Consider the following 12,647-nt stretch of genomic DNA (forward strand, 5'->3'; position numbering starts at 1 on the left):
CAATGGAGTAAAACACTAGGGAATCGGGTTCACTTTCTGAGTTTGAGCGAATGAAATCAATTGAAATAAGACATCGAGAGGAATTCGTGATTCTAAAGATGGTGAGTTCTAAAAGAAACTCGGTGCTAAGACCTTAGACCACCTCATTCTATTTCTTTACTCATATTCACTTAACTGGGCCAATGGTTACTTAAATATGACAAGAAAGCGTTAAGTTCAATGAGAAATCCTAGTAACGTAGTGCTAGAAACCACATCGATTTGCTATCGAGTCTAAGAATGTAGTTTTTCGTTAACCTCTTGTTACTATGGTGAGTAAAAAGCAATTAACTGAAATATGGATTAAGCTTACGTTCTTAGTTCTTTTAAACCAAATTCCTCCCGGGTGTTTATCTAATAGACTTCTAACTCGACTCACAGCATTAGAAAGGTTCCCCTCATCCCTAGTAGGGAAGAATTAGTTCATAGTCATTGGGGAAACAAAACTTGAAATAAAGTGAAACTCATTGAAAGTAGAAGATGAAGAAATGGAAGATGAACAAACTTTTGATTAAATGTGAAATCAACTTATGAAACTAAAAGGAAATGACTTTGAAATAAGAAATTGTACTTAAGAACTACAAAAATCAACTTAAACAAGAGTAATGACAAATGCCCAAAGCTTGGCTACAACAACAATGGAGTTTCTATGCATAAGGATGTAAAAGGTGTATCTTCTTCTCCAAAATCTCTTCTATTTATAGGCTAAATCTTGCTCCAATCAAGATGAAATTCTGAATTTGATGATTGGCAGCCTCCAAAACACTGAAATTATGCATTAAATGTCATTGAGAAGTCGAATGGAAGAGATGTATGAGCTTGCATAGAGAAGAGGAGCCGCTCGGCGCAAGTTGCGGAGGAAATCAGATCTCATCAAGACCTATATAGGTCTCGCCGAGACCTGGCTCTAGGGAAGATTCCAGTATGCCTTCCAGCCTATTGCAACGCTTCTATGCGAATCTGCTGTAATAAGCCCAAACTGTTCAAAAATCACCGTTTTATCGTCCTTTCACGTAATGTTCCCTCGTTCTTACCCTGTAACTCACTTGGGTAAATTGTCAATCTCGTGAGAATGTGTGAGGGTGTAAAAAATAACTAAAAACTCGTGGATTAAATTAAAATTACGTGACAGTGTGTGAATTTGTGAATTAAAGGGAATTCTAACGCAAATTAACACTAAAGTGATAATAAAGACAACAAAATGGACGAAATTTTGACTCGATTTTACTATGAAAACGGGCGGCAACAATGGCCATGGTATAAAGAATTACAAGCAACTAGACGTAAAGCTAGATAATATGGTGGAGAGATCGTTTCCTTTAGAAGTCATCTTTGCACCTACCTTAAAGTGAAACATAACACATGATTTGGGTCATACTCCTCGAAGGGTGATCAATGTGATAACTGGAGGGCCTCAAAGGATAGGTCAATGAAAAGAAAAAGAGCATATGAAGATAGGTTGAGATTTATGAGCTTAGTTCAAAGTTTTAATTTGGATATTTGAAGAATATTTTGAAATGACGCATGGAGATTCCCTATTCATTTAGATTTTGATTGAAAATTTCACTATTTGGTGTGTGTTCATACACACCAAAAGTTGGTAAACATCATCACTAGAAAGGTCTACGAAGCACTAAACAGAGCTGGACATGTTAGTCCTCTCACCAAGGTTTCTACAAATTCTCATTGGAAAAATAGTTGTTTGTATGACATAAATGGGGGATAGAAGAGGTTACTGACTTGATAAGAGCAAGCCTTCCAATAGAGGAAAGACATTTCGCTTTCCATCCCAACATACAATTATGAACTCTATCAACAACGTAATTGAACGTATTCTTATCAATCTGATGGTGTAATAAAGGAATACTTAACTACATATCTAGATCATCTGTGTTAGCCACTCAAGAATATCACAAATTCCACTACTCCTGACTATGCGAAACATTAAAGGAAAAAAGACTTTGAAATTTGTTAAGCTGATTGCTGCCCAAAACAATCACAAAACGAATTAAATAACTCTTTTATCACTATAGTATGGTCATGCTAGCCTTAACGAGCAAAACAATATCATCAACAAAAAAGACATGAGAGACCGATGACCGTTCCAAGATAGAAAAATAGATTTTCAGACTGAGCTTTGTACATCATCATCAATCATATGACTAAGCCTTTCAAGAATGACCGCGAAGCACAATGCACTAAAATCACAATGGTCAAGGTCTTAATTTGTTTTAAGCCCATTTTTTTTATTTGATAAAAATATATATCATCCAATAAAATATACAAAATAAAAACCTAAAGCAAAATAACTATGAGTCATATTTAGCTATACAAAATTTTGGTTTTAATTACTAGAGGAAATTACACCAAAAATCAGATTATAATTTTTATTTACAATTATGAAAATCATTTTTTATGTATTTTATTATTATATGTTTCTAAATTCTAAAATATCAGAAATAATTTAATTTTTGTTTTTATCAAATTTTCAGTTATTTAGTTGTAAGAAAAAAAAACAGTTTTAAGAAAACCACCAAATATGATATTTAAATAAATTTATTTAATCGTCTGAAACAATTATAAATAATTTGTTAATTTGGACGATCGTGTAATTTACCCAGTAGATCTTAGCAACGCCTTGTAAGCCAAGAATAATATAGACATGAGATAGGATATCCATAAAACATGTTTGGATTGGGACTTGAAGAAGCCCATAATTTCAATACATATGGACAAATACACACACGTGTGCTTAAACTTGAAGATTGAAGATGAGACCATCATCATGTTGCTTCTACTCATAAATTTGCAATTTTTAAACAGGACCTTTTGGTGCTCAATAAAGATAAAAATTACACAATAAAATGATACGTATAAGTATTAATTCCCCGATATAAAGGAAATATTTTTATCAAAGCCCATAAGATATTGATTATGATATTATAATTTAGTAGTGAATGGGTGTTTTTTTTTTTAATAGGAAATGCTAAAATTTTATTAAAATATAAGATTAATAGTACATAACGACAATAGTAAGGAATAAAACCTCACATACATATAGGCTAAGCCTAATACAAGATCCATAAGGACAAGAAGAAGACTACGAAGAGAAAAAAAGACCATTAAAAGTACATCTAAAATAGAAAAACGTTGAAGCATATATTTATCGTAATCCCAGATACGCATCAGAACAACCGTAGTTCAATCTTCATGCTTTGAACCATTCTGAAACTTCGGATCTATGTCATTTCTTTTGCAACCACGTAGATCCAGTGATCTACGGATAAGATCTACCTTTTTTGCACTTGCTACAACAGAAAAGGTTACAAAAGCAAAAATCTTAAGCAACAGATGTAGTTCAAAGGGATCCAGAGATTAGATAGAATATAGATCCAACTAAAATAAACTGATACACACCAAAAGAAAAACAACTAACACATAGAAAAAACAAAAATAGGGGAAGGATTCCTTCTTTCTCCTCAACTTGATAGAGACAATTTAAGCTTTGTTGCGAAGAAGATGGAAAAGAAGGGGAAAAACTGATATTTTCCGGAAAGAAGGAGGAGAAGAGAAAGAGAGGGCGTCCGCCGCGAATGACAAGCAAGGAGGGAAAGTGATACAGTGAATGAGTGTTGAAGGTTAATGTCAGCATGAATTATTAATTTTTATTACTAAGGTAAGGCTACCCATGTGCATATTAAATAATCATGCTAATGATGAATTAATGTAACGATCATCTCAACAATTCCTTTTTATTTATTTTATCTCTATATATACCAAAAAGCAAAAAGCAAAAAGGCTAATGGTATTTTTGAACTTCAAAGTGTTCCAAAGTTATTAATCGGACAAAGAATCAATTGCACCTCTAAATTTACTGTGTGGAATCAATTTGTCCGAAATGAATTTTAAGTTACAATTTAATCATTTATATTAAATCTATAATTAAATTTCTTAACTTTAGACGGATTGAAATTTTAGTTATTTACTTTTCTATATTAAGCTTTTAACGGATCCGTTAAGAAAACCTGTTAATGAAGAGCTTAATGCATGGAAAAAATTAAAGATTACGAACTCAATCCTTATAATATTAAGAGTTCAATAATTTAATAAAAAATATGTTTTTGACTTTAAATAATATTATTTAAATTAATTGAGTTTAGAATTGCACTTCAAAACTAATATATAAATATGACTACAAATAGAAATATATGAGTAAAATATGTTATTATAACTAACGTCATATATAAGTATCTAACTTGTAATAAATTGAGGGGGCGTTTGGTTCAAATTTCGGAATCGGAATCGGAATGTTACGGAATCACAATCGGAATGTTACGGAATCACAATCAAAATGACTATTTATTTCTTTTGTTTGGTTTTAATCCGGAATCGGAATCCAACTATCAAAAACGTTTTTTTCAAATTTCTAATATTAAAATCAAAATGAGATTAAATTGAAATTTATTAGATAATAATAATAATAATTTATTTAAAAAATAAAAAAATTAGAAATACCATCTATAATAATCTCATCATCAATAAAATTGAAAATTTCTAATGAAAAAAAGTTAATTGAAACCATATTATTAATATCAATTTATATTAAATTATAGAAAAATAAAATTGAAAAAATAAATAGCAGTGGAAGCTAGATGATAAGATTGGTTATATTATATTGTAAAAAGCATTAAAAACAAATACCCATAAACAAACATAGTGATAAAAATCGTGGGAGACAATAAAAAAAAAAAAAACTAATAAATAGAAAATAATCATGGGAATGAATTTGATAACCATGGGTAAGTGGGGAATGGTTGATTCCATGATTTATTGGAATCACATTCCCATTATATGGTTAAATTTAGCAAACAAACATTAGGAATAGGATTATCTCATTTTCATTTCCATTCCCATTCCATGGTATCTTTTAACCCAACCAAACACCTGCTGAATCTCCCCAACTTATGCTTTGTTTTTTTCAAATTTAAGTTTCTGGTCTTTATAATTTTTTTTTATTAAGTCTCTCATATTTAATGTTTACACACTTTGACAATTCTTTAACGATTTAGCTAAGAGAGAGGTTACTGAAAAGCTCAATGTGTGTGAAAATTAAAGTTGAACTTAATCTAGAAAAATAAAGGATTAAGGGATCAATCCATAAAACTCAGAAAGTTCAAAGGTTCAATTATGCGTTTAGCTTAATCTTTATGATTAAATCAGTCTAAACTCTAAAACGACATGCATATTAAGTAGTAAAATTGCAAGTACAACATGAAATCAGTAAGGAATAAAACCTCACGTATATATAGGCTAAGCCTAATATATAGTCCACTAGGACAAAAAAAAAAAATGACTACTACAAGCAAAAAGAGCCATTAAAAACACATCAAACATAAACAATAGTTGAAACATATATTGATCGGAACTCCAAATTCGTCATAAAACAACCGTAGACCAATCTTCAACATTTGAACCACACATACACTTCGAGTTTAGAAAGCATATTACATGAGAAATGTATCAAGCTTTTATTTCAAATGTTACTTACAGAAACCAACAGCTCAAACATGAGTTATTAAACGGGTTTTATTTTAAAAACTGTATTGAATAATTTGAATTGATAGGAGTAGATGGGAGTTGATCATTTTGCCGAATCTTTAAATTGATGGAACATTTACATTATGAATTTATTGGGCCGGAATGGATCAAAATAATACACCTGTCAATCAATTTAAATCCTCAATTAAGGAGGAAAGTCATTTCACAAACCATTAGGTAAAATCAATCATTTAGGCATAACATTTCCCATAATTCCCTAAAATGACAAATTAGCTTTTAACACACCAAATGCTACCAATTTAATTTCAACATTTTCTTATAAACTTTTTTAAAAACAAATGGGTTCACTGTTATTTAACAATTATATTGAAACTTTCCAAATAAGTTTTTATCAATAAAATGAAGCAGTTTTATATATTTTTAATTGGTTATTGTAACTATATTTGTAACATATTAAATATTTTAGATACCTTAACAAAAAAATGTGATTAACTTTTATGCAGCAGATTTATAGTCTGTTTGGTTCAGTTGTGAATTAATAACTGTTGTTGTTGCGGTTAGCTGTTTGTTATTATAGTGTTTGACAAAATTATGTTAAACTGTTGTTGTTAGTATATAAAATATCTAATATGAGCATGTTTTAAATTAACCAACAAATAAATTCTAAAATAAAACTAACTACACAAATTAATAAAAATAATTTAAATAAATAAATAAATAATTTAAAATAAAATTTTATTGAACGGAACAAAACTTTATTATTTTTGACAATAATATTATAGAGCTCAAAATAATATTAAAGAAGAAACATGTTTTGTATAAATAAAAAGATAGTTTTGTTAATATTAAATAACTACAAACACTGTTTATGAAAACCTCTAAACGCAACCGTTTCCATAAAAAAGCAGCTCAACGCTGTTGTTTTTTAAAGTTAACCAATCATTGTATTTCATGCAGTTTGGAGTAAAATGTTAAACACTCATCCGAAAAGTTGAAAAAACACTTTCAATTGTTAGCATTTTAACAGTTTTTTTATATCATAGTTAGTAACACACTAAATATCTTAGACATAATTAATATTTGAAATGTCTAAAGTGACATTAAAATAACAACAAAACCAGTTTTTCCAAATTTTTAATTATATATGGCTAAAATTGATCTTACTCCTAAACGTTATAGTTAAATTTACATCATTTTATACATTATCATTAAATCTACACCCCCGCACCTTTATTTCCATTTTTATCTATATACATTAGCTTGATTATTACACAAACACACAAGCAATGAATAACTATTTATAGAAGGAAAAGTCAATCCACAATTACATCATATTATATTATCTTATCTATACACAATAAATTCCAACCCTCTTTATAACTTATAACTCATTTAACAATTCCATGCAAAAACCAAAATTTCGATTCCTCACAAGGTGTTTTAAGAAAATGGCCGCCGCCGACGGAGACACCAATAACACCACCACCACCACCAGCATAGCCAAAAAATGGAAGAATCTGAGCGGCAAAAACAACTGGAAAGGCATGTTAGATCCTCTAGACATAGATCTCCGGCGATACATAATCCATTACGGCGAAATGGCTCAGGCAGCCTACGACGGATTCAATTCCCAGAAAGCATCAAAATATGCCGGAAGCAGTTTATACGCAAAGAAAGATTTTTTCGCAAATGTCGGTTGCGATAAAGGGAATCCGTACAAGTACAGAGTGACAAAATTCTTGTATGCGACGTCGGAGATTAAGATGCCGGAGGCATTTATAGTGAAGTCTTTGTCGAGGGAGGCGTGGAGCAAGGAGTCTAATTGGATGGGGTACGTGGCGGTGGCGACGGACGAAGGGAAGGCGGCGCTAGGGCGGAGAGATATTGTGGTTGCTTGGAGAGGTACGATTCAGACATTGGAGTGGATTGATGATTTTGAGTTCCTGTTAGTGTCGGCTCCTAAGGTTTTTGGGAAGTCACGTGATGATATTAAGGTTCATCAAGGTTGGTACTCTGTTTATACTTCTGATGATCCTCGTTCTCCTTATAATAAGACCAGTGCTAGAGATCAGGTAATAATTTTTTTTTTTTTTTTTTTCATCATGTTTATAGTATGTTCATCTTGAATGAATTTGATAGATTAGTTATAATCTGAGAATTATAAAAGGACATACTTATTTGGTGAACAAAGAGTTTTGTGCTTTACAAACACGTAAGAAATTCCTTCTACATGTAAATAAAATGGGTTGTGCATTTTAGAAAGAAAAAAAAAACATTTCTATATCATTATAATTCTGATTTTGGTGGATTAAGTCCTATTTCGTTGTATTTCCAAAAATATTGGATAATGAATTTTTTTTTGTTACAAAATAAAATATTTTCCGGGATAATGGCAAGAAGTAACAAAAAGAAATTGATTAATATTCCATCGAAAAATTAGTAAAATATTTTCATGCACAATACTTTTTGACACATAGATGAGATCTAAATCTCTTACTTTTTTTTATTTTAACATATAAAGTATATTTAATTGTATATTTTTTTATTACATCATGCCCCTGTTAACTAGAAAAATCAAATTTAAATATAAAAAACTAATATAGTGTAATTCATTTTATATGCGTTTAAAATTTGCATTTTAATAATTTGAAAGTAGTTTTTATATAATAGAAAAAATGTAATTAGATTTGATCTCAAACGATAAAAAAAATATAATTTCAAACGTATTTTTTTTTGATAAAAATTGGGACGATGCATTAGCTTTCATCCCAACTAGATTGACACCCAAAAAGAGAATTAATGTAATAAAAATAAATAACCAAATATTATAAAAAAAAGCCTCACAATTACTATATTTCTTGCTTACATTTTAAGGGAGAGTGAGTTGCTTACGTTTTAAGGGAGTTTGATAGTGATTATAATTAATTAAGAATTTAATATGTAAAATTAAGGGTTAATTACAAATCTAGCCCAACTAAGAGGGTTCATTTACATATCTAACACACTTTGTTTTCATTTTACCAAATTAGACCATTTCATCCACTTTGGATAAAATTACCCTTAGTTCTATTGATCGATGGATCGATTTCTAATATCAATCGTTAGCGATTTTTGAGATTTTTGAAGTATCGTTTCAATTTTCTCTATTTTCCACCATTTTCCTCCATTGTTGTCGCATTTGTGACGAAATTTGTCACATTTCGTCACAAATGCGACAACAGTTGTCGCATTTCGTCGCAAATGCAACAACTCTTGTTGCAGATGTGACGAATTCGTCACAAATGCGACAAGAGATGTCGCATCTGCGACAAGTGTTATCGCATTTGCGACGAAATGTGACAACAATGGAGAAAAATATAGAAAATTGAAACGATACCATTATAGATGAAGAATGAGGCAAGACCGGCGAGAAAAGCAGACGTATAAGCTAAAAACATATAATTTCTACGAAAAATTGATCATAATACTTCAAAAATCTCAAAAATCGATAAGGATTGATATGAGAAATCGAAGAAGAAGAAGAAGCAGGAGCAGATCCATCGATCAATAGAACTAAGGGTAATTTTGTTCAAAGTGAATGAAATGGTCTAATTTGGTGAGATGGAGGCAAAGTGGATTAAATATGTAAATGACCTCTCTTAATTGGGCTAGATTTGTAATTAGCCCTAAAATTAAAAGATTATTAAATGAAAATTAAAATAATAGTGGCATGTTTCTTCCTAAAGAAAATGGCGATCCAACTAACAGAATACTTTTTGGATCTCGAGGCAAATAATTAATGATGTCAATGCTAACAGAATGGTGATAAAATATTTAAATATATTGTTCATACAGTTAGCATTAATTGTTTGTTTGATTAAATATATTAAGTCAATTAACATATAGTATTAATTTAAAGAAACCTCTAAATCAAACTACTAATATTCTTTTCTTCCTAACAAAAAAAAAAATTCTTTTCTTCAGCTAGAAAACTGACTATTAGGGCTGACACAGATCCTATAGATATTGAACCGAATGTTTATAGAAAAATTCAGATTTGGAATCTAGACTCGACTAAAAAATGTCACAATTTGATTTGATTTTGATTTTTTTTTGTATGTGATCTAATATAATATTTTTAAGTTCCGTGTCTAATTGAAACAGGTTCTTAAAGAAATAAAAAGACTTGTAGAAGAATACAAGAACGAAGAAATAAGCATAACAACGTGTGGACATAGCTTAGGAGCAGCACTCGCAACACTAAACGCAGCAGACATAGTCCACAATGGCTACAACAAAGCCAAAACGACATGTCCGGTGACAGCCATAGTCTTCGCCAGCCCCCGAGTCGGCGAGTCAGATTTCGAGAACTTTTTCACTAAGCAGAAGGATCTGCGAGTATTACGGGTCCGAAATCAGCTAGACACAGTCCCAAATTATCCATTAATAGGGTATGCAGATGTGGGGGAAGAACTTGTAATTGATACTACAAAATCAAAGTACCTAAAAAGCCCCGGGAGTGTTTCGACTTGGCATAATTTAGAGGGGTATATGCATGGAGTTGCTGGAACACAAGGATCAAAAGGAGGGTTTAAGTTGGAAATAAATCGGGATATTGCTTTGGTTAATAAATCATTAGATGGTTTATTGGATGAATATCTTATACCAGCTAAATGGAGGATTCAATTGAATAAAGGTATGGTTCAACAGTCCGATGGTTCTTGGAAATTGATGGATCGTGAACAAGATGATGTTCCTGATGATATTGATTAATTAATTTCGTTTTCAACATGATTCTAGACTGGAAAAGATATTAATTGTGTTCATTTTCTTGTGGCATATTTTATGTGAATTGGGAACATTAGAATTTTTCGTTTTTCTTTTTAAAATTTGAAAATTTTAATTTATATTGCTGTCTTATTGTGGATGGTTTTGGTTTCCCAGCCGTTGGAACTACCTATGAATGGTTTTGTTCCATTGTTTTCGATAAATTAAGGTTTGAGGTAGTTATTTAACTTATTCAGTTTGTATTTATTTACAAAATCTAACTTGATTAATATGATAGACTTCTCTAAGTTTGTTCAAAACGACTCAATCTTAACTTTGTACTTCAAATCTAACTTAATTTTGAGAAGTTTACAATGATACATAAAAATTGGTTTTAAGCTGCTCATATGATAACATGTATACATAAGACTTACTGAAAGGTACAATCAGGGCATATAGATCAGCAGATATGTGACACACAAAAAAAATTGAGCGAGCTCGATTTAGCGTTTTTTTTTACGCTCGCACCTAGAAAATTGCTGCCCCCAGCTGTAGACACCGAGTCGGAGGACCTGTGACGAAAACCTGAAAACAAGACGGTTGAAGCGATTGATTCCGGAAGTTTTGAAAAAATATATAAAGAATAATAAGCGAAGGAAAATCGGCGGCACGGGACGTGCGCTCGGCGTCCGTCGGACGCACCGCGAGTGGCACGCTCTCGACGTCCGAGCAATGCCCGGGTCCGGTGGCACGGTGCGCGCTCTCGTGGGCCGCTGAGCGCACGCGTCCGGTAGCGCGAAGCGCGCGTTCGGCGTCGCCCATTGTTCCGGGGACCCGTTTGCCTATAAAAGGCACGGATCCCCATGCAAAAATAGGAGGAGGATTTTTGGAGAGAGCTTTCTCACTCTAAACATTTTTAGAGAGAGAGAGTGATTTTTTTGAGAAAAATATTTTTTTTTCTCAAAAATTCCAAATTTCCTAAAGTTCAATTTTTACTAAATTTTCATTAAAAACGGAAGATCGTGGTTCGTGGAATCAATCGGCTTCGATCGTCAGATACCGAATTTAAGGTATTATCCGAGGACTAGACTCTTTATTTTATTTAGTTTATTCTCTTCTTCTATTTATTTTTTTATGCTATAGTTTTTATTCGTTTATATATTTATTTATTTTGTCACATTTTATTTAATTAGCGTATTTATTTAATTTTCATCTCGTGTTAAATAAAATTCGGTTTTGTTTTAAAATAAAAAACCTCGTTTTGATATCCCAATACGAACCGTGATCCGATAAAAAGGTAGTTCGGGTATCGAAAACGTTGTAATTATAAGTTTTTAATTTAAAAGAAATTTCTAAATAATGTTTTGAAATAAAAAACGTCGTTTAGGAACTTCCGTTTTCGACTATGATCCATCTTTGGTAGTTCGGAAATCCAAAACGATTGAATTAGATTTAATTTAAAGCTTTTGAATAAATCTGGAAACATTTAGGAGTGCTGCTGTAATTTACCTATTCTGTCACTAAATGCTGTTTACCGACGGATTTTCCGTCGGTAAATCTGCCAAAACGTAAAAAATGCCATTCCAGTCCCTTTTTCCTAACGTTTAAGCTTTTAATCCTTAATATATATATGTATAGTTATGTAATATATGTTTTTCAAATTATTTTGGACCTTTAGCATATATAATTATTTGATAATATTTGCATACCATTTTTTATACTATTTTCTAAATATAAGTATAATTATGTATATGTCTTTCTTTTTATTAATTTAGGCTATGTTTTAAATGATAGTTATTTGATATTTTGAGAAATAATTGATAGATATTAGTATATGTTATTTTTGGTATTTAAAACTATATTAGTTATGTATATATATATAGTGTTGGGATATTTGGGTTATTTTGTTGATTATTAAATGAAATTATTTTTGGGTAAATGTTATTTTCTTATTTTCTTATTCATAAGATTTACTTATTATTTTCACATTTTTTTTTTGTATAAATGTGTTGTACCTATTATTTTCATATACATATAGTTTCTTTTGTGTTAACTCTTATTTTCATATCTTCTTTTTTGATTTAAATGTATATATATATATGTCTAAATTATTTTCTTTATCCTTTTGGCTCATTCATGGGTCCATGTTCCAAATGAGTATTATTTGAGTGTGAATATTAGTTTAAATGGGTTTATTAATGTAATTATAAGAGGTAGAGAGTCCATTAAATAAGTGGGGAAAATAAATCACAAAAAGAGTTTTCAATTTAATTATTTAAACTAAAGGTTTTTTTGGAGATTCTT

The 12,647-nt window shown here is 30.8% G+C and overlaps 1 protein-coding gene across 1 annotated transcript; it reads left to right on the forward strand.

Annotated features, from left to right (window-relative positions):
- The first annotated feature begins 6,931 nt into the window (after nucleotides 1–6,931).
- Nucleotides 6,932–10,450, forward strand: LOC136234077 (phospholipase A1-IIgamma-like). The gene is made up of 2 exons (XM_066023841.1): nucleotides 6,932–7,669; nucleotides 9,741–10,450. Exons 1-2 carry the CDS (start codon nucleotides 7,001–7,003, stop codon nucleotides 10,347–10,349), a joined length of 1,278 nt encoding a protein of 425 aa, XP_065879913.1. The 5' UTR covers nucleotides 6,932–7,000; the 3' UTR covers nucleotides 10,350–10,450.
- The last annotated feature ends 2,197 nt before the right edge of the window (nucleotides 10,451–12,647 follow it).

Source organism: Euphorbia lathyris, chromosome 6 (assembly GCF_963576675.1).
Source record: "Euphorbia lathyris chromosome 6, ddEupLath1.1, whole genome shotgun sequence".
Classification (NCBI taxonomy): Eukaryota; Viridiplantae; Streptophyta; class Magnoliopsida; order Malpighiales; family Euphorbiaceae; genus Euphorbia; species Euphorbia lathyris.